Source organism: Macaca thibetana, chromosome 11 (genome assembly GCF_024542745.1).
Source record: "Macaca thibetana thibetana isolate TM-01 chromosome 11, ASM2454274v1, whole genome shotgun sequence".
Taxonomy (NCBI): Eukaryota; Metazoa; Chordata; class Mammalia; order Primates; family Cercopithecidae; genus Macaca; species Macaca thibetana.
In genome coordinates this window covers 26,645,444-26,669,034 of record NC_065588.1, presented here as the reverse complement: position 1 = coordinate 26,669,034, position 23,591 = coordinate 26,645,444, and the positions used below count along the sequence as shown (strand labels likewise).

The 23,591-nt window shown below is 38.4% G+C and overlaps 2 protein-coding genes across 22 annotated transcripts in view; one reads left to right on the top strand and one right to left on the bottom strand.

Moving 5' to 3' along the window:
* The window catches only part of MED21 (mediator complex subunit 21), a 1,150,573-nt gene that overhangs the window by 492,505 nt on the left and 634,477 nt on the right, over positions 1 to 23,591 (bottom strand). The window lies entirely within an intron of this gene.
* The window catches only part of ITPR2 (inositol 1,4,5-trisphosphate receptor type 2), a 495,967-nt gene that overhangs the window by 275,848 nt on the left and 196,528 nt on the right, over positions 1 to 23,591 (top strand). For both annotated transcript variants that reach the window (XM_050746648.1, XM_050746649.1), the window contains one exon: positions 4,001 to 4,109. In XM_050746648.1, coding sequence (XP_050602605.1) covers positions 4,001 to 4,109 — 109 coding nt within the window. The remainder of the gene's footprint in view (positions 1 to 4,000; positions 4,110 to 23,591) is intronic.

The window sequence follows — 23,591 nt, the reverse complement described above, 5'->3', positions numbered from 1 at the left end:
GGTTATTTAAGTTATTGTTTAAATGAATTAAAATGAAATAAAAATCCACTTCCTCAGTCATGTTTGCAACATTTCAAGCGCTCAGTAGCCACATGTGGCTAATGGCTACCAAATTTGGCAGCACAAATATGGAACATGTGTATTATTGCAGAGAGTTCTGTTAGACAGCACTGGTCTAGGACTTGGAGATATTGGTCTATGAGAAAGTGATAGGAAGTAACTCATGATGTCAAGTAAATATTGAGCTGTGCTGCAGATGGAGACAAGCCTGTGACACCATTAGGTAACCTGAAAGGAGAGAAGCAGAAGTGATATGATAATAGGAATACATTGCAGATCCTACACCCACATGAAGGAAAATGATGTTGTGTTTACATGAGTGATTCTAGAAGAGATTTTTGTGCTATTGCAATTGTATTACAGCCAGAGCCTCAGGAGTGTCTATTTTCTGCCTTAGTGCTCACCCTACTCCTTCCCCAACTCTGTAAAAAACCAAGGGTTTCCTTTGTAAGAATATCTTACAAAATTAGAATCTGACTTTATGAATAACCAGGGGTCTTTTTTTTTTTTTTTTTTTTTTTTTTTTTTTGAGATGGAGTCTTGCTCTGTCACCCAGGCTGGAGTACAGTGGTGCAATCTTGGCTCACTGCAAGCTCCACCTCCCAGGTTCACGCCAATCTTCTGCCTCAGCCTCCTGAGTAGCTGGGACTACAGGCACCCGCCACCACACCCAGCTAATTTTTTGTGTTTTTTTATAGATGGGGTTTCACTGTGTTAGCCAGGATGGTCTCTATCTCCTGACCTTGTGATCCGCCTGCCTCGGCCTCCCAAAGTGTTGGGATTACAGGCGTGAGCCACCGTGCCTGGCTACCAGGGGTCTTGTATTGCTGTGCATACTATCCTGGTAAAGCTTAGCTGGAGAATATAAATTTAGGGGCAAGCCCTAAGTAGGGCTTCCTAATTTCTCTAATGAATCTAATTCTTGGAATCTTTTGACTCAGATGAGTCTGGAGGAGAATATGAGGATAGACTCCAGGACAGGGGTCTATTTAACACATAGAGTGAAAGAGAAGAGAATAGGTCAATGACACTGTTAACCTTTAAGACAGCTGATTAGAGTCCATTCAAATCAACACCTACTCCTTCCTTGTGAAGGAGAATCTCAGTGTTTTTCAAACTGTGGGGTGTGCTCCATTTATAGATTTTTAAACTGACTTAGGTGGAGGCAACCAGCAAATTTAAAAAATGAATTAGAGAAGATACAAATTATCAGAGTGCATCTCATAGTGAGGGTGACATTAGTGTGAGTTTACACACACACTCCCACACAGGTACTTCTTTACTGGGTGGTTTTGTGAAATATAGATGGAAATAATATTTGAAAGTCACCGACCTAACTCAACCAAACATTATGTGAATACCTTTTATAAATCTGTAGCAAGTGGTCATTCAACCTTATGGTTATTTTCAATATGGTTAATGAATTAAATCCTTTATCTAAGGAAGAGTTAAAGAAAATGGAAATACTTAGCCTGAGAGAGCAAAAAACAAAATCAAAAGAAATTTTTTGTGTCCACCAAAACTGTTTTCACATATTTAAAGACTATTATGTGAATGTATATACCTACTATGTATCCACAAAAATTAAAAATTAAAAAAAGACTATTGTGTGAAAGAAAGAATTAAATAGTAGAAGTTTTAGAAAGGCAGGCTTCATTTTCCTTGCCAGGAGAACTTTTGAAATTCTTCTGCCTGCTAGGCCTGACCTAGACTCAACATGTCTAAAAGGACATCGGTGTTACTTTCATTGTGTGTTTGCTACTTCTTCACCATGGAACAGTGTCATTTTAAAGTGTCACCATTGGGCTGGGTGTGGTGGCTCACACTTCTAATCCCAACACTTTGGGAGGCTGAAGCAGGGGGATCCCTTGAGTTTGAAACCAGCCTGGGCCACAAAGCAAGACCCTATCTCTGCAAAAAGTAAAAAAAATTAGCCAGGCATGGTGGCTATACCTGCGGTCCCAGCTACTCAGGAGGCTGAGGTGGGAGGATAGCTTGAGCCTAGGAGGTCTAGGCTGCAATGAGCTATGATCACATCACTGCACTTCAGCCTGGGTGACAGAGACCCTGTCTCATTAAACAAATTTTAAAAATTGAAAAAAAAACTGATCACCATCCACATATTAGCCTAGTCTCTACATTTCAGGGGCCTCTGATCTGCCCTGCTTCCTCTTCCACTTCCCACATGTCATCATTTACAAGTCTCTGCTGTGGGTCTTCTCTGTTGCTTCCTATGTCCTCACCCGACCTCTGCCACTGCTCTCTTGCCTTGCTCCGTCTCCTCTGCTTCATCTTTCCTGCTGCCCTCGTTGGTCTCTTTCTCACAGTGGGAAGAGGCATTTAGGTCTTTTAGAACAGTGGTTCCCTATTTTCTCTAGAAAACATTCAAGACTCTTGAGGTTAATATTCCAGTCCCTTCTTTCCAAACCACATCTCTTACACTTTCCTTTTCCAGGTCTTTAAGTGTCAGCGGGCAATTGGCATGCTTCTCATTTCCTGGACATGCCGGCCAGGTTTCTGCTTCTGCCCTGTGTTCATACCATTCCCTTTGCAGGGATGTCTTCTCTCCCAAGCTTTCCTTGACAGGTGACATCTTCGTTAGTTGCATGCTATCTCTTCGCTGAAACCTTCTTTGATCAGCCCTAGGTAACTACCCCCAGCAGAATGAAGTGGTTTCATGTGTGGTTCACAGCATTTGCCAATGCCTCTGTTGTGGCACTTGCTCATTCAGGGGGCTGTGTGCAGCCTAGCATGTGTGGGGACTCTGCACAAGACCCCTGAGACTCAGGAGATCAATGACCTGAGTCCTGTCACCACAGAGTCGTTCTTAAGAATTTGGGCTCTGAGGTCAGATGGACCTGAGTGCATTTGCGGGTCTCGCCACTTAACAATTTATGTAACCAGAGGTAAGTTGCTGTATCTCCCTGGGCCTCTGTTATGTCATGAGCAAAATTAGTCTGAACCTGCCTCATGGGCTTGGTGTGAGGATAAATTAGGAGAGTCCCTGGGCTGTCCTTACACTTGACCCTGACACCTGATAAGCACTTGCTAGCCATTAACCAGTGAAAGTTCACTTTTTCCCCAGGGTTATGTCCCACAGTACTGATGTTATGTCACTGAAATTGGATCATTTGAGGAAGACATCTCACAGGGTCATTTTGAGGATCAGCTTTTTAACAACATGAGCTATATATGCTATATATATAGCTATATAAGCTCAATTCTGATAATGAAAATTTATTTGCTTTTAAGTTCTTGGGGATGGTGATCCTGAAACTCTTCTAACAGAGCACCAGTGCATAGTGTACCACTTGATTAAAATGATGGGAGTTTTTGCCCAAATTACACCAAAGCTGGTAAATGGATAGATTGTCTTGATGTCACTTTTTTTGTTTTGTTTTTTGCTTTTAATAAAAAAACTGCTTGTTTCTACCAAACCCTGGCAGTGAAAAATAGCATATTATTATGAATGGAAACTGGAAAGCAGCCTGTTATATTAAGATTGCAGAGTTGTATACAGCCACTGCTACTGTATGCTTAATGTAATACAGTACATAAAAATAATATAGTGTAACATAACATAATAAAATGTAATATATAAATATTTATATTTCTGTACTAATACATTTGTTTTAGTTCATATATTGGGGTGATAATATTAGTATTTCATTGTTTCTCAGAGTATTGTATCCCACTAAAAGAATGCCACCTGAGTAAGTTTGAGAAGCCCTGAGATATACTACCTGTAAAACAAAAATAATGTGTTGTAATACAAAATTTATAAGCTGAAGTGTAATCTTAAAACTTTTGAAAACATGTAACTGGTTTACTTCATATTCTCAAATAATGGTGTGATTTTTGTCCCCTACAGCCTTTGATGTTTGTATATAGCTTGAAGAGAAATCACTGTCTTTCTAAAGGTTTAATGTTTTGCTTTAAGGTTGATTAATCATACAAAGAAACTAATGGAGAAAGAAGAAAAACTGTGCATTAAAATTCTTCAGACATTACGAGAAATGTTAGAGAAGAAAGACAGCTTTGTGGAAGAGGTATTGTTTTAAAAAAAATTCATTATTTAAAAATAAAGTAGGATTTCCACAATACTGGAACCTATGAATTACAATAGGCTATTACATACTTACTTGCATTATATTTTAATGGTGCATGTACTTAGATGAATTATGTGATTTGAATTTTTATGGTATTCATCTCTCATGCCTTGTTTTAAATTGGGAAATAACCAAAATTAGAGTGGCCTAGATATTTGTTTTGTTTTATTATATTCTTGGATCTGTGTTTTTTCCTCTTACGGCTTTAGTGGACCAAATGACCTTTTTAAACAATGAGCAACTGAAATGCATTATTTAGATTTTGTGTAAAGTTCTGCTGCGTATTGAGAATGTCTGCATTTTGGCATATGTTGACTTTTTATTATGAATATATATTCATGTTATTTTTTATAATATTCTGCCAGGTATTATAAAATAATACTATTTTAGTAAATGGAATAGTCAGTTTCTATTCTTAACTATATTAACTTGAGATTCACAAATGATTTTCAGGGAAATATCAACCTATAGATAATAATTGTCAGTCTGTTATTAAAAATGACAGCTCAGGTGCTCATTAAGAGATAGCTAGCAGCATGTTTAATACCCGAGGTGATACACTTAAATAGAAAATATAAATCTAGAGAATTTTTTTTTGCTAGCTATCTGTACTTTTATGTTAGATATTAAACAAAATTTGTACCACATTCCTCAATAACTTTTTGGTCTGTTTCGGTAAATACTAATCATCTGATATTTTGCAACTGGAAGGATTTTATTTACTACTTTATGTATATGCTAAATTCCAGAAAGATTATAGTGGTTGGGTTTTTTAAAGTGCATTCCCAAAAAATGCAATGGAAACTTAGATATTAATAGAAAGAGCATTGCTTCAAAATATTCCATGTGAATCAATGTTTGTTTCAGCAATCAAAATGCCTTCTACTTTGCATTAGTGCTCTGCATCACTTAAATTATATTTGGAAAACAAGTGATCAAAATAAAGGTGGTCAATGCAATTTTAGCAAATGTTTCTCTAAGATAGGACTCAAAAACACGCTTCTATATTTAAAAAATGATAAAGAGAATTCCTTGGGACTTACTGTTGTCTTTCTCTTAAAATATTGCTGTAGATTGTATGATATTGACTGAAGTACCAGATTCTGAAGTAGAAAAATGAGGTCAATATACTTTTCTGGCAGAGGATGAGGTTCACAATAAAAATGACTTGTACTTAACAGGAGATACATGACAAGTCTTCCATTTTTATGTAACAGATTTTTATGAATCACTCCAAAGGAAAATCGGAAAGAAATCAGGTTAAGATTTTACTTTGGCTAGTCAAAAGTATTTTTGTGTGTCTCCCAAACCACTCTAAAATAAATCACTTATTTTCTCCTTTCCATTCCCACTGCTACCAGTAGTTCAGGCTTTTATTATCTCCTGTCGAGAAAATTCCAGGAGTGCAATTTCCTGAGACAGAACTGCCCCCTTGGGCGGAGGCAGAGCCGCTGTTTTCCTAACTCCAAGGGTCCCCATTTATGCAAGACGTGATGTAAAGGACACCCCCAGCACACAGCCCTCATGGAAGAGTTGAGATGAGAAAGGCTAATTGCAAGTTCTTCATTCAGTCACCCAACACATATGTTGTAAGCAAACTATTAAATGGTGATTATTGTGCCTGGGAACTGGTGATACTGAGATGAATGACACAGCTTGCCAAGGGCCATGAATGAGTACAATTCCTGTGCTAGTGGACTCCCTTAATAATAGTGTAGGGAAGAGATCACTAGAGCCCTTCAGAAACCGTCAGGGGCTCTGCACAGCGTCAGTGTTCCAGGCCCACCATTTGTCCTCTCTACTCCCCCATCTGTCTTCATCCATTAGCCTCCAGAAATCTGTGCTACTCAATGTACCTGTAAGGTATCACAGGCTTTTCCTGCCCTGAGCTTTGCTTCATCAGGAATCACAGATTGCAAAAAATCCAATCAAGCCTCAATGCCGCCAGCTATCTTTGTAGAAGAGCTACTGGGTAGTAGTTATCAATTGTTCTAGCAAGTAGTGATTACTTTCTCAATAGAATTACCAAAATACCTCATGCTGCTATTTTAGGACACTTTAGGCTGTATCCGGATATTTAGTCCAAGCTCCTTATTTTATAGATGATGCCACAGAGTCCCAGAGAGGTGATGTGATTTGACTGAGGTTACACAGCAAGAGCTAGAACCAGAGTTTAAATAGGAACTCCTTCCTCTCTGTCTCATCTTCTTACTCCTTTGGTCACAGCCAAGTTTTACAAATGTTTTGCATTGCTGTTAAGAAAGGTTAGTATACTTTGTCTAGCAGGTTTATGGCTCCGAATTTTAAGACATAGGAAGACAGAATATAAAACAGAATAACATCCAAAATAGGTAAAGATTCAGATAAACTTCTAAGAAAATAGTAAAGATGGGGGAAATGAAGTCATTTAAGAAAGAAAAACCTGATTTCATTTTTTTATGGCTGAATAAAATTCCATTGCATATATATCCATCACATTTTCTTGACCCATTCATCCGTCGAGGGACATGTGGGTTGATTCCATATCTTTGCTGTGGTGAATAATGTTGCAGTAAACAGGCGAGTGCAGGTATCCCTTTGATATGTTGATTTCTTTTCCTTGGATAGACACTCAGTAGTGGGAATGCTGAATCCAATGGTAATTCTGTTTTTCGTTTTTTGAGAAGTCTGTGTACTGTTTTTCATAGTGGCTCTACTAGTTTCCATTCCCACCAGCAAGGTTTGAGTTTCCTTTTCTCCACATCCTCAACGTCTGTTATTTTTTTTTTTTGTGGGGGGTCTTTTTAATAATAGCCATTCTGGCTGGGGAAAGATACTATCCTGTTGTCATTTTGAGTTGCATTTCTCTGACAATTAGTGATGTTGAGGAGTTTTTCATATGCTTATTGGCCATTTCTCTGTCTTCCTTTGAGAAATGTCTAGTCATGTCTTTTGCCCACTTTCTAATGAGGTTACTTGCTTTTGTCCTGTTGAGTTGTTTGAGTTTCTTGTATATTTTGGTTACTAGTCTCTTGGCAGATAAATAATTTGCAAATATTTTCTCCCATTCAACAGGTTGTCTCTTCATTTTGTTGAGTGTTTCCTCTGCTGTGCAGGAGCTTTTTAGTTTAAGATAGTCCCATTTGTCTATTTTTGTTTCTGTAGCCTGTGCTTTTCAGATCTTAGCATAAATTCTTTGCCTAGACCAATGTCCAGGAGAGTTTCCTCTAGGTTTTCTTCCAGTATTTTTACCATTTCAAGTTTTTTGTTTAAGTCTTTAATCTATTTTGAATTGAATTTTTTATATGGTGAGAGATAGGAATCCAGTTTCTTCTGCATGTGACTATCCAATTTTCCCAGTGTCATTTATTGGAGAGGGTGTTCTTTCCCCGGTATAAGTTCTTATCTGCTTTGTTGAAGATCAGTTAGCTGTAACTATATGGCTTTGTTCCTGGATTCTTCATTCAGTTACATTGGTCTGTGTGTCTATTTTTATACCAACACCGTGCTGCTTTGGTTAGTATAGTATAGCCCTGCAATATATTATAAGTTAGATAATATGATGCCTCCAGCTTTGTTCTTTTTGCTCAGGATTGCTTTGGCTATTCCAACTCTTTTTTGGTTCCATATGAGTTTTAGGATTCTTCCAAAATAATGATATCATGTCATTTGCAGCAATGTGGATGCTGTATGGAACTGAAGGTCATCTTAAGTGAAATAAGCCAAGTACAAAAAAGACAAATACGACATGTTCTCACTTATATGTGGGAGCTAACACATTTGATCATATGAAGGTAAAGTGTGGAACAGAGACTGGCAAGGGTGAGAGTGGGAGAATGAAGGGAACTGGGCTAAAGGGTGCAAACATACAGTATGACAGAAGGAATACATTCAATGCTTGATAGCAGAGTAGGGTGACTATACTTAACAAAATATATTGTACTTGAGTGATGGACACATCAAATACACTGACTTGATCACTACACATTTATATACATGTAACAAAATGTCCCATTTATCCTATAAATTTATAAAAACAAAAAAAGAAAAAGGAAAAACCTAATAAAAAGCATATGTATCTTATTTATTAATTATCCTGTTTCTTAATTTTCACGTTTACCAAGGACAGAATAAAAAAATTATAGCTAAAGCAATTCTAGCTCTTAGACAACTTTTTAATTCTAAGTGTTTTGAAATGAGAAGTATTTCTATCAGTGGAAGCAGAAGACATCTCATCCTCCTCTCAGGAAATCTTAAAGAAAAGCATATTGGATCTAGAAGGATTCAAACAACCAGTCTGGGAACGAGTCGGGACTACATGATCTCTATATTTTGTCCATTGGTCCTTCTGAAACAGCTGGTGCTCAGTGATCCATGCCAGTGGAGGAGAGCTAAATGGCTCACATCTGGGTGAAATGGCATTGGATACTAGATTCAAAAAGTAGCCAAAGATGCTATTGTGCAACTAATGGTGGGCTCTAATAACAAACTCTAATTATTAGTAGTGGGATAAGAGGTGACTGTGTTTCCATGATTGTATTGTTTCCTACTGACCAAAAACTTCATGGCGTGTAAAACCACACAAATTTATTATCTTACAGGTTTGAAAGTCAAAAGCTTAAAATCCAGCTGTGAGCAGTAGTGTGTTCCTTCTGCAGACTCTAGGGGAGAGTTCATTTCCTTGCCTTTTCTGGATTCTGGAAGCCACTTGCATTCCTTGGCTTGTGGCCCCATCCCCTATCTTTAAAGCCAGTAGTGTAATGCCTTCCAATCTCCAGTCCCTGTTTCCCCCGCCTCCCCGCTCCCACAATTGTCACATCTCCTCCTTCTCTGATGCTACTGCCTCCTTCCTATAAGAACACTTGTGATTACATTGGAACCACCTGGATAATCCGGTATAATTTTCCCATCTCAAGAGCCTTAACTCAAATCACACCTGCCAAATCCCTTTTGCTATGAGAGGCAACATGTTTACAGCTTCTGGTAACTTGGAAAGGGATTGTGAGGGCATGTGCATCTTTGGGGAGGGCCATTATTCTGTCTATCACAATAACTCTTTTATTGACAGTGAAAAATAACATCTAGAATGTAGATGTAGTATTTACTTGTGGCTGATTAATATTACTACATAGGGCAATTTAAATGCAAATGAATAGAACAAAAATGCTTGGAATCTGTAGCACTTTGCTGTTTTCAAAATATTTTAGGATATTTTGCTACCTTTCAACAATTCTAACAAGTACACAGAAGAGGCAGGGTTACCTCCACATTGCAAACGTGAAAAGGGAGACTCAGAAAAGTGAATTGCGTTAAGTCACATAGGTTACCTAATACCTGTCCTGTAATGCCTAACCATCTGGGTTTCGACTGTGTATTGAAGCATTCCCAAGAGATTTATCAGAATTAAATCAAAACAGAAAACGCAAACCAGGGTTTTTCACACGAGCTATTCTAATATTACATTTGAGACTCCACTTATTTGAATTTAAAATGTCAACTTAAAAGAAAATTACTATTTTTATTTCCTTGGTTCCTGACACCAGAAGTGGTGTGTGTGTATGTGTATGTCTGTGTGTATGTGTGTGTGTCTATGTGTGAAACTGGTAAAAATTTAAAAATAGGGCAATGAAGCATAAATTTGCTTCGTGGTTGAACCAAATGTCCTTTAAAGCAATTCCCAACCCTGGGATTCTAAATTTCCCATTTGTTAGCCTTCTCTGTGTGATGTATTAAGTAAGTACGTTAAGGATATTTAATATAACCAAATGTAACTAGATTTTACCTACTAGTCAATTATTTATTAAAAGCTTATAATTTAGAATACCCTTGAGTACAATTTCTAAATTAATTATACTTAGGGATATTCTTCCTTGACCCATGTTTCTTAGTTTGTGCCTAAGATACTGAGAAATAAGATGTGGGTGGGCAACATCTTAAAGATTCTTAAAAGACTAAAATAAATAAAGGAAAATTTAATTTTCTGTGATGTGCGCCTGTATGTGAAATCATCTAGGGATCATATAGTTAGTTAAGCTACAGTATTTATTTTTAATGGAAGGATAAAATGTGAAATTTTTAAATAGAAAGTCTGTAAGGAGAAAATTACCTAAGTGAGTTTTAGGAAAATCCCCCTTAAAATATTGTTTGTTTAGGTGACTGTGATAGAAAAGCAAGAGTTTACAAAAGATATAACTAACAACCCTAACAAGTCTGAGAGCTTAGTATTCCTTTGGGGCTGGCATATTTAGAAGGCTTTTTAAAGGTAACAACAGTAGGCATATTTATTTGTACTTTAAAAAAATATGTATGTTGGAACATTGGGGGAAGGAAAGAGAAGAGAAGGAATGCTTCAAAATGGCTTGAGAGCAGTGTGATTTTTTTTATTTTATTTCATTTTTCTTTGAGACAGTGTCTTGCTCTGTCACCCAGGCTGGAGTGCAGTGGCACTCTCTTGGCTCACTGCAACCTCCACCTCCTAGGTTCAAGTGATTCTCCTGCTTCAGCCTCCCGAGTAGCTGGGATTACAGGCACCTGCCACCCAGCTAATTTTTGTATTTTTACTAGAAATGAGGTCTCACCATCTTGGTCAGGCCGGTCTTGAACTCCTGATCTCAAGCAATCCACCTGCCTCAGCCTCCCAAAGTGCTGGGATTACAGACGTGAGCCACCGCACCCAACCTGAAGGCAGTGTGATTTCTATAATTCTCTATCCTTAAAACCATTTTGTCCTACTGTTATTTGCAAGACCTCTCTCTCTCTCTCTCTCTCCATCTCACACACACACACACACACACACACACACACACACACACACACACACACACACACACACACAATATCAGGTAGTATATGTGTGCTGTTGAAGAGAGTAGCTTTATTACAGTACCGTGGCTTTGTTCTGTATTTAAAGATACTTTAGGTCCAGATCTGTGCAGTGGTGAGTTGGTAATGGAGATAGAAAGAGCTTATGTGGATTGGATAAAGGCGGGCTGATGAGGGGAAGCAGGAAATGAGGACTGTGCTCAGAGGAATGGTTTGGTTTGGTTTGTTTTTAAGGATTTTGGGGGTCAATTTCCTGCATCTTTTTAGTATACATTTTCATTAAGATTTATAGAGCATTACAAATTATTTCTCTCATGAAAAGGGAAAAACATATATAAATCATAAAAGTAGAGATGTCTGTAAACTCCAATCCTAAGTATATCAAATTCATAGCTTCTGTACTTTAGAATTGGAGAAGAGAATGAGCACTGAAAATATTCATGGATCGCCTGTGGAATTGGTAATTTGCAGTTACTCTCTTTACATTCTAGTCAAAGATGTTGACCTATTTAGAATGACAGTCACAATTTCCCCGTGACTATATTCCTATCTATTAATGTTACACTGGCATACATATAATCTATAGGGCAACAAAGATGTTTAGTAAAGTTCAATATTCTTAAAATGATCAGATTTAAAATACCATCTATCCTTGCCATATTGTTGCAAAGATATTGAGAGCTGCCTCTGCAATAGCTATGGTACAGTTTTAAGCAGTGGTTTAAGAAATTAATAGCTAGCATTTATTAAGAGCTTACTGTATGACATTGTTATTATCAGACAGTACTATCAGACACTGTTCCTAATCATTTATATATGTTACCTGATTTATTCTTCAACCCCATGTCATCGTTTTATTATCTCCCTTTTACTAGTTAGGAAACTGAGGTATAGAAAGTTTACAGTCACAGGCCGGGCGCGGTGGCTCAAGCCTGTAATCCCAGCACTTTGGGAGGCCGAGACGGGCGGATCACAAGGTCAGGAGATCGAGACCATCCTGGCTAACACGGCGAAACCCCGTCTCTACTAAAAACACAAAAAATTAGCCGGGCGAGGTGGCGGCGCCTGTGGTCCCAGCTACTCGGGAGGCTGAGGCAGGAGAATGGCGGGAACCCAGGAGGCGGAGCTTGCAGTGAGCTGAGATCTGGCCACTGCACTCCAGCCTGGGCGACAGAGCGAGACTCCGTCTCAAAAAAAAAAAAAAAAAAAAAAAAAAAAAAAAAAGAAAGTTTACAGTCACACATCTTAGGAGAAAGAGACCTGGGATTCCCACCTAAACAGTTGGGCTTCTGAGCTCACACTCTTAATTGGCATGTTACATCCAAACAGGTTATAGAACTTCTAATCACAACTCATTTATTTTCTCAGTTATAAAATCAAATAACATGAAAAGGTCTTCAGTTTTATTCTTGATAAAATTTGCGTAAGTGCGTACTGGAAAGCATAATCCATTTATTCAGTGAGCTGCCCAGGAAAGGCTTGACACCCACCTTGCGATCATGATCTGAGTTGTTATTAACTAGAATATTAATTATAAAAGTTCTAAACAGTATTTTGTGAGATGACTACTGGAGATAGCCCCTTGTCAAAGTGTGGCATTCAACAAATAGCATAGCATCTAATTGAGAGCTGTGATCTTTACAAATGCCCAGGTGGGGTAGGTGATATTTATACATTGAACAGTGATAGCAGACAATGGATTCTTGATTTGAAAGTTGATATCTGGAGTGATATGGAACAAAGATCTTTAAGAAATGATGCCTGAATTAATTTTAAGATGTCCTCTTTTTTTTAACTCTAAAATATACTGTCTCCTGAGTTAACAAGAAATTTATTCTTATCCTCAGCAGGAAAAATATATTGTAACTAATCTTTTACTTCTAATTTTGAGAAGTCACAAAAAGAATGTCGTAATTATACCAAGTGACTTAACTCCTACATCAGAAATGCATGTGTCAGTCCCAGCAATAATTGCATTGTTGCAAATTTGTAAATTGTATCAAACTCCTCTTATTGTAATAATCTGTGCAGAATCATTCACATATGTGCATAACTCATTTCAGTTTCTAGCAGGCAAATAAATGAATTTAAATGGGAATGCTACATAGACTGCATTGTAGCTTAAAAATTGGATAATAACTGTTTTGCCGAGAGAAATACATTTTAGTTTTAGTATCAGCTGTATTTTAAAATATTTCTTATTAAATATATTTTAGAGGTGAGTGCATTTGTTTTGTAATATAAGTGCTCTAATGTTGTTTTAAATCAAATATTAGTGATGCTGCAAATGTGTGCCGTCTTAATCCTTCCCATGTATATTGTGGTTGTGTGCATCTGTGCATGTTATTTTATTATTTTATTATTTTTTGAGATGGAGTTTCACTCTTGTTGCCCAGGCTGGAGTGCAATGGCGCAATCTCAGCTCACTGCAACCTCCACCTCCCGTGTTCAAGTGATTCTCCTGTCTCAGCCTCCCGAGTAGCTGGGATTACAGTCACCTGCCACCATGTCCAGCTAATTTTTGTTTTTTATTTTATTTTTTAGTAGAGATGGGATTTCACCATGTTGACCAGGCTGGTCTTGAACTCCTGACCTATGGTGATCCACCTGCCTCGGCCTCCCAAAGTGCTGGGATTATAGGTGTGAGCCACCGCACCTGGCCGTGTTATGTTTTAACACATGTGCTATGTTGCTAAATGGTTGGAAATACAAAAATGAGAATGATGTGTTGTAATAAGAGATCTGCTGTAGTATACATTATTAGCATGCTTTTCCACTTTGGAATTTTTATTGTATATTTTCTCCTAGGAAAAAATAATTTCAACCATTAAAGTGGGCATAAAAGCAACAGTTGCTTTTAGAAATTTACTCTTTTCAGTTGCTGGGCTGGTTTGGTCACTTGCTAGACTATACAAGTGATAAATTTACTGGACGAATTATAGTCATTGTAACCTCATTATTACAAAAAAATTACAAAGTTCTTAACTGTGCCTCAAATTTACTTTACTCTTTCAAAATCTCACATAATAACACTCATTGCTTCAAGAGTTTTTGAGATATGCTACGACTCTTTAGAGATCTATGACTAAAAAGTCCTATTGAAAATATTGCCTGTACTCAGAAGGTAACCACCATTCATTGCCTCTAGTAAGTATAGGATGTTTGGTAGCTAATGAATGTAGGTGAAAAATGGCATTGTGATTAAAAAACAAACTTGGATAACATTAAAAGAAAAAAAAGAGAATAAGGAACTAAAAGAAGAATCACTAAAATCAATGTATTATTAAGTTATCATGTTCATCATTTCCACCTAAATCTAACCTAAAACCTTTTCCAGGAAGTATTTCCCATTTAGTTTAATTCCATATCATTCTAATTTGTAATCATTTCTGCACTGATAAAATTATAGTTATCTTATTAGTGTAGACCTTTTCATATCGTGCCTTATGAAGGTTTCCTTTGGTGTACGTACTGCCATTTTAAGTAAGTTAGAAACTCCTTGGGGATAGGTCTGATGCATAATGTAAGGTGAAAAGATGCCTGAAAGGCCTTTCAGTGCTGAGATTCTAGGAGGGTAGAGTACTGGATTTCTCTCCAGTTCCAGCCCACACTCCACAAAATGCTGCACTATTTGAAGGCAGAGACTGTTGATCTTATTCACTGACGTATTCCCGTGTCTAGCATTGTGCCCTGCACTTAGTTGCTGCTCAATAAATGTTTGCAGACTGACAGACTGACACATGGTAGATGTAAATGTTACCAGCTCTCTGCAGTGCAGCACATTGACCTTCCCTAGTCCTATCCAAGAAGTAGATTCTTGGCCGGGCGCGGTGGCTCAAGCCTGTAATCCCAGCACTTTGGGAGGCCCAGACGGGCGGATCACGAGGTCAGGAGATCAAGACCATCCTGGCTAACCCAGTGAAACCCCGTCTCTACTAAAAAATACAAAAAACTAGCCGGGTGAGGTGGCGGGCACCTGTAGTCCCAGCTACTCAGGAGGCTGAGGCAGGAGAATGGCATAAACCCGGGAGGTGGAGCTTGCAGTGAGCTGAGATCCGGCCACTGCACTCCAGCCTGGGCGACAGAGCGAGACTCCATCTCAAAAAAAAAAAAAAAAAGAAGCAGATTCTAGACCGTATCATGTCATGTTATACTTTGCATATCTCTGTTACCCAGGTAACAGCAGGTTTCTTTGATTTGACATACCTGCAAACTTGGGTGGGCAGCAGAGAACCACAGCATAGAGGGCTGAGGAAGAAGACGTCTTGCAGAAAGCACTGGGACCAGTGGACTGCTGTTGTCTTTTGCTCACTGTATGGCTTAGAAAGCAAAAGGGGATCCCAGACACTGTGCACAATAATGGTGTGAACTCAGCCAAGGGGGATTGGAGCAGATGATGACCAAATCTGAAGGCCAACAAGTGGGGAGGGGGTTCCAGCCATGGGGCTTCTGTCCCAAGAAGGGCACTTTTCCCCGGAAAGGGACCCGATAGGAACAAGCAAGAGACCCAGGCTACAAAAAGAAACCATGTAGGTTTTCAACAAGAAAAACCATGTAGGCTTTGAACCAGGAAAACAACAACAACAACAACAACAAACTTACCATAAAACCAGGAGAACATGGCAGCAATCGGGACTCATGGAGAGAGGCCAAGGTCCAGTCACCTGAACTGGGACACTGAGTTACATTAATGAGAGCAGATAGCTACGGAGTCCAAGAACTATTGATCTCAAGCAGCATCAGGCCCTCCTGCTACAGGATGAAATTGGTGTTCTGAACTGCTCAATGGTGTTACCGTTGAGAGGAGAAGGAATAGAAAGGCTGTGGAGAAGACTGGGCCAGATACAGTTCACCTTTTCTATCAAATACACTAATTTTGGGATACTGTTTGAACAGGTGCTCACAGAGAAGATTTGCAACCTGGTATAAGAGGCACTAAAACCACACTATTATTGTTGTTATTATTTAACTGCTATTGACTATGCATATCTAGAGAAGCTGTTTGCAAGGTAACAATGTGTCTGTGTCTGCTTGGATCTTCACACTAACTCACTGAGGAAAGAAAGTATTTTAATCTCCAGTTTTTAGATAAAAAGAAAGCCACAGTAGGTAAAATGACCTGGTAAGAATCACAGGCTGGCTGGGCGCAGTGGCTCATGCCTGTAATCCTAGAACTTTGGGAGGTGGAGGCAGACGGATCACAAGGTCAGGAGTTCGAGACCAGCCTGGCCAGCATGGTGAAACCCCGTCTCTACTAAAAATACAAAAATTAGCCTGGCATGGTGCTGAGCACCTGTAGTCCCAGCTACTCTGGAGGCTGAGGCAGAAGAATTGCTTGTACCCGGAAGGCGGAGGTTGCAGTGAGCTGAGATCATGCTACTGCACTCCAGCCTGGGTGACAGAGTGAGATTCTGTCTCAAAAAGAAAAAAAAACAATGACAGGCTTCGTAAATGGCAGAGCAGGAATATGAATCAAGGTTTTCTGATTCTGCTTTCTTTGATGCTTCTCCACATAGTAGGGAATTAAATAATGCTGGTGAAAGTAAATGATAATTTGAATTTGATTTCAGTTTTTCAAGTCACTTCTTTCAGACTTATTTCTTTTGCTAGTTCTGGCAACCTGAAGGTTAAGCAAATCTTTTTTTTATTTTTTAAGTGTGTTTGTGGGGAATTATTCTTATGTAATTTTCAGGTACATGCCACAAATAATAGTAACAGCTTAAACTTTTATGAGGTTTACTCTGTTTAACAATCGTAACACATTGAAGACCTGTAGCACACAAAGGTTAAGAAACTTGCCCAAGATTGCACAACAAAAGATGACAGAACCAGGAGGAAAATCCAGTCAATCTGGCCCTAGAGCCCATGCTTCCAATCACTACATGATACTGTCTCTCATTCTATGATGGTATCAATTTGCAAGGCTGTAGGAATTTCACACATGGCTGCCAGAAGAAACTATTTTCTTATGTAAAATAACAGAAGCCAACTTAAGGTACTTCTTATGTATAATGATTTTGAGTATCTACCATTTACTGATTTCTTCAGAGTGGGCCTGATTCCTGCATATTCCATCTGGTGCTTGAACATCTTAAACATTTTTGGATAAATCTTAGTTTCTTAAAACAAAACAACACAGAACATTTTGAATATTTGCAGATTGCTCGGTGAAGTTGTTAGGTCTATCTTATCTCTGTTATTGCTAGCTTTTGGCTGGGTTTTTAATTAAAACTCAATATAGACTATATTACTTATACAGTCATGGAAAACAGAAAACAAATGTGATATGTTAATGAGCACAGCATGGCAGCTTGATAAAATGAATCTGTGGCACAAAATAATTTAAATGAGGACACATGGACAATTAAAATCTAATCAAATGCTTGTAATTAATATCACATAGCTGGAATGATGTTGAAGATATTGACTCAGAGACATGTACTTATGTAATTCCATCCCAGGTATTGAGTTGATTTTATTTTCTCTGACAATGCCGGAGTATAGTAATCAGGGAAACGTTCACCAGAAAGTAAGTGATAACTGGGCAATAATCTCATACTTGGGTACGCCTTTGAGGATGCTTCTTTAGGCTTCTTGCCATCTACCACCCTGGTGTTTGCAGCCTTGTATTCATTCAACAAATACACTGCAGCATATGTATAATTGGCAAAGAGTCCCCCATCCTCTTGGCTGAGTTAGGCAAGACTTCTGGCTACTAGGCCAACTGCCCATTCTCTTGAAAGAAACTGTTGGTATCAACTCCACCATGCTTGGACCAGTTAATGCATGAAATGTACAGACCAGACCCTTCCTATCACCCCCATGACGTCGAACATCTCCTTGCCATTTCTTAACACTTCCTCTCCTGCTCTGGAACTGCCACTCAGCAAGCTCTCCTCTATCCTTGTCCTCTTCTTTAAGCGGTCCCTCCAGCTTCTTGCTTTATTTGAAGACTCCCTGTCCCCCAAAGTCAGCCCACTTTCTCAGCAGCTGTGTCAAGTGCTGTCTCTTTTCTCTTTGTCTTCCAGGGGAAGAAGCTTTTTGTCCCTGTGGTTTCCCATTGTTATTTCAAGACCGATTCCTCTGCCTTCTTTTAAAATTCTTAGCTCCTTTGAAGTTAAGACCCTCCAACTATATCACCACAACATCAGCCCTCATCCCAGTCAATTCCTCTCATCCATCTGAGACTTTGGAACCTTGATCTTGGCCCTCAGCACTGCCATCATCAGGGGTGACTCCAGTCCATCTGGGCTGTGTAGCCAACACTGGCCTGGTGGATCCTGCCAACTGTTGGCAGGTGACAGCGTAACTGACACTGGCCTGGTAGATCCAGCCAACACTGGCCTGGTGGATCTGCACTGACCATCTCTCCTCCACAGTCCACCACCCAGTTCTTGCTGCTACTCCACAATTGCTAATTCAGGCAGTAATTGCTGCTACTCCATAATTGCCAATTCAGGCATCCCAGTGCTCTGACATTTACTCCTTTCCATTCAGTTTGCTCGTTCACTTACATCTATTTCAACTGTCCTTCAACCTGATGAAAACCACTGACCCCTCCAATTTCCCAGTTCTTCAGCTTGCCCCCTTCCTCTACTTATTCACCTCAGATTTCATAGTCACAAGTTCTACTGTTGAGCAGCTGTTTAAGACAGGGGACTAACAAACTGTCCTAATAAAACAGCATAGAAGAGGGAAGGGGCTGTTCCTCCTGAGAAAATTACAGTATTGTTGCCAAAAGATGGGAGCAGGGATGGCAGGCAGGCCAGAACCACCAGTGACCACCCTGAGTTCTTCGGCAAAATTTTGAAAGATTGAGTTATTTGGATTATTTAAGTTATTTGGCTGCTTTTCTTTTAATGTTCCACCTAAATGTATATGCTGCCTCTTTCCAAATGAAGCCAGAAATCTTGGCTCAAAGTTCTCATACAAAAAAAGCTTCTACTTTGCTATACACACAGGCACTCTGTGTTCTCCAAAATTCAAATGACTGAGGATATTCTTTCTTAAGGCTGAGAAAACATATGGACAAAAGTATGCTGCTTCTCATCGTCTGTAGCCTCTTGACAAGACATCTGTTGCAACAGTTTTTGTTCTTCGATCATGGACGGTTGTTTGCCAATTGTTTTCATAAATATTAATCTTTGAAATCTTGACTGACATACAAGTTGTTCTTTTTGGATTCCTTTCTCCTTTTCTTATTTATGTGCACCATCTTTAAATGATTGCACCACAGTACAACAACAAAAAAAGATTTTCTTATGAAAAATTCTTATTTTAAAAGTGGAAGCCATATAATGTCTAATTTGAAAGCTTGTGATTTTTTTTCTTTACATTTGAAATCTCCTTTTTCTTTTGCTCAACTAAATTTATTCCATTGGAATGATGCTTCTGCATTAATTTTGCAAAAATAATTCTTTTACTTCAGCTCTTTCAATTACCCAAGGAAGACATCTAAGCTCAACTTCCACAAGTACTTGACTGATTTAGTCCCAAGGTAGATAACTGTTTCTTCTTTCTGTGAAGCTGTAAACTTTAGAACCGAATAATTATTTTGAATTGGACAGTGATAGCTAAGGTGTTCTCCAGTGGTATTTGATGCATCTTAATTTCTAATCACACTTTTTCATGGCAAGATAATTGAAACATCTGTAATGGAACATACAACACTGTCCACCAATGGGTATTATTTAATGACATTGATAAAGTTTTATTGGTCTTCTGCGACCTCTACCATACTCTTAAGTAGAACATGTGGAGCATTTTAAATGCCATATATAGCATTTTTGGAATCATTTTTATTATGTATAGTAGTTCCTGATTTAATGTTACCTCTAGGAATAAGTAATTCAGCATATTTTAAATTGTTCCAATTATTGCTCAATTAGTAGAACAACTTTTATGGACATGATTGTACATATTTATGGGGTACTGTGTGATATTTTGATACATGTTTACGTTACATAAAAATCAAATGAAGGTATTCAGCATATCTATCACCTCATACACATATCATTTATTTATGGTGAGAACTTAAAAAATCCTCTCTTGTAGTTATTTTGAAATATACAGTAGAGTTAACCATAGTCCCCTTGCTGTGCAATAGAACACCAGAACTTATTTCTCTTAATGAAACAATTTTTAACCTTAAGAATGAAAAATGCTTCATGCAGATATTGATCTTAACCCTGTTAGCGAAGAATCCTCAGTTCGTGTGAAGCTAATGATGCAAAATACAGCAAGTGACTAATTTTGAAAGACTATTTGATTACAGTGCCATAGTGTCTTTTCTTCCGTAGTAAACCACCTGTTCAGCATCTAAACTAGGGACAATTCCTTAAGTGTTCAACATTTAAACTAAATAATGTTTGACATTCCTTAAATCTAGGTGTTCAACATATTTTTTAAAAGTTTACATCATAAAATCTTGAGAGGGAAGCTCCATTCTCTGGTTTTCATGAAGCTTTGGGTTTTCTTTTGCTTTTTCTTTATTTTTTTTTTTGAGTGAGAATACTCCATTGTTAAATGAGAGTTTATAAATTGGAAAATATACTAACTCATTGATAGGTGATGAAATTTCTATGTCTTCAGTTTTATCTAGATCATGTGAAATTTATGTTTAGAATAGAAGAGATTTTTTTTTATACATCTTTTACTCTCTTCGAGGGCCATATCAGGGATTAGGAATTTATCTCTTAGTTGAGATCAAACCATTTCCTCTGAGATCTGTTGGCAAGTGTCATCTCTCTTCCACAGCTGCCATTTTTCTGAAAGCAAAATGAAACTCACATGTTTGCATACCATTTTGCTGATTCTTGCCAAGAATGCTTCCTGGAAAAAGCATGCTGAATATTTCTGCAGTGCTTCAATTTTAGGAAGAAAAGGGAATATTACAAAAATTTGGAACTATCCCATGACAGAGCCAGGAGCTGAGGAGCAGATGAAGGACCTACTTCTGGAAGGCCACTGACGTGATGGCTGGTGTCTCCACGGGCTTAGGAGGATGGACGTGTCAAGCAGTGGCCCTCTGGATCAGGGATTAGATGCCAGGGAGAGGATTACTTGGAGAAAAGGCTGGGCTGACTTATATGGTTCTAGTCAGATAACTGACACCTAGGGGGAATCTGCCATGTATTGTATCATCTTCTGTGGGAAGGCACAAAGGAAGGAAATGATGCCACCTGTGCTGTGTTAGTTTTTAGGGCTGCCATCACAAAGTCCCACAGATCACGTGGCTTAAACAACAGAAATCCGTTTTCTTATAGCTCTGGAGGCTGGAAGTCAGAGATGCAGGGATCAACAGGTGGTTTCCTTCCAAGGGCCAGGAGGGAAGGATCTGTCCCAGGTGTTTCTCCTTGGCTTGTAGATGGCCACCCTCTCGTTGTGTCTTCATATTATTTTCTTTCTATACATGTGTCTGTGTCCAAATTTCCTCTTCTTATAGGGGCACTAGTAATATTGAATTAGGGTCCACCCTAATGACCTCATTTTAATGTAATTACCTCTTTAAAGATCTTATTTCTGAATATGGTTATATTCTAAGGTGCTGCGGGTTAAGGTGTAATTCAGCCCATGACATACCTAAGTCTTCAATTTTTTCATAGATGAGATGTGCAAAGGTTTTCTGTATGCTTCTCTTGTGCTCGTTTTGTTGAGGGCAGCCACAATGCACCAAGCAGCTTGTAGGCATCTACAAACAGATTTAGGAAGTGATTTCTAAACACTATTGGTTAAGTCGGTCTAAACCCACAGAAGAAAAAGAAAAGAGGTTTTTCTCTTGTTTCCTATCTTAGGTTAAGGTTGAAAAAAACCAGTTGATTGGAATAAAAACTCAAGTGACAATTACAACCAAATACATAGGTTTTTTTAGCAGAAAGTCAAAACATCGTATAGACCGGTTCCAAGATAAGTGGGAAAATTTGAAAATTTGATAGCAATGTGTTTGTGGTGGTTTTTAGCCTTGGGCTGACTCAAATATAGAGTCCAGTTTCTTACCGAGCGCTTTTCGACTGTGTTTCAGCATAATGAAGAATGCACAATTTAGGTAGGATCTTTGGGGTTTTCTATTTGCTACAAATTAAATTAAATAATTATTCTGGGCTGGGCACGGTGACTCATGCCTGTAATCCCAGCTCTTTGGGATGTCAAAGTTGGGGGGGGGGGGGATCACCTGAGATCAGAAGTTCGAGACCAGCCTGGTAAACATGGTGAGACCCCGTCTCTACTAAAAATACAAAAATTAGCTGGGCGTGGTGGTGGGTGCCTGTAATCCTAGCTATTTGGGAGGCTGAGGTAGAGAATCACTTGAATCCAAGAGATGGAGGTTGCAGTGAGCCAAGATTGCACCACTGTACTCCAGCCTGGGCAACAGCAAAAACTCTGTCTCCAAAAAAAAAAAAAAATTATTCTGGAATATCATTTCATCAATTCATCATTACAGTCCATTGTGTGCAAAATACACACTTAAAATCTTTTATTGGGGGCTGGGCACAGTGGCTCATGCCTGTAATCCCAACACTTTACAAAAAGTTATTTAAAAAAAATTAGCTGGGCCTAGTGGCACACACCTGTAGCCCCAGCTACTTAGGAGGCTGTGGTGGGAGGATTGCTGGAGCTTGGGAGGTTGAGGATGCAGGGAGCCATGATTGTGCTGTTGCACTCCAGCCTGTGCAACAAAGTGAGACCCTGTCTCAAAAAAAGAAAAAATATTTCATTGAAAACTGTCCCTTTTCTGGAGGAGTGTTTTATACTGTTTACAAGTTTTTATAAACTACACCTACACAATTTTGCTATTTGTTTTGGCAAGTGGCCAGTTTTTAAAATGCTGGTGGTTGCTTTTAATATCTACCTAAAGATAGAGTGAATTTTACAGAACATAACACAAACAAGAACTCTACTTTTAGCCCATGATACAGCCAAACCTCAATGACTTATCTCTTGCACCTGTATGTGGGAGATAACAATGAAATAATACATTTTCATTATTTTAAGAAAGAAAATGACTCATGTCATAGTATTACTTTTGTAAATATCCTTTTACAAATATCTTATCATTTTAAGATTTGTTTTTAAATCTTAAAAATAGTTATAGAATACTTTTCTGATATTTAATATTTTAGGAAAATATTACCATATTTTCTTATGTGTAAAGTTTTCCTACTTCTAGTATATTTTAACCAGTTCTCTTATGCCAATCAAAGGCGAATATGGAGTATCAGAAAAATAAACTTCAAGATAAACTCACAGTAATTCCTTCTGCCCTCAGGCAAGTATCTATTCCATATCTAAATTAAGATGATTGATCGTTTTTTGTTTTGGTGTTGGTATAATCTTTCCTGTGAGATTCTGAGTGGTGGGGTACTTCACTGACTGTACAGGAAAAGGGAATTTTCTGGAATCATTCAGATATACACTTGTGTGTGTGTGTGCGTGTGTGTGTGTGTGTAAATACAGTAAACATGAAGCATAGAACAGGGTAGAAAATCAGAGGTGTATGTGAGAAAATATCACCTGTTAAAAATCTGAGATACATCACCCTGGAAGTGAAGAGGCAATCTAATCTGCACAAGAATAACAGTTGTCAGGGCATTGCTTTAGATGGATCACAAAGCTAAGACGAAT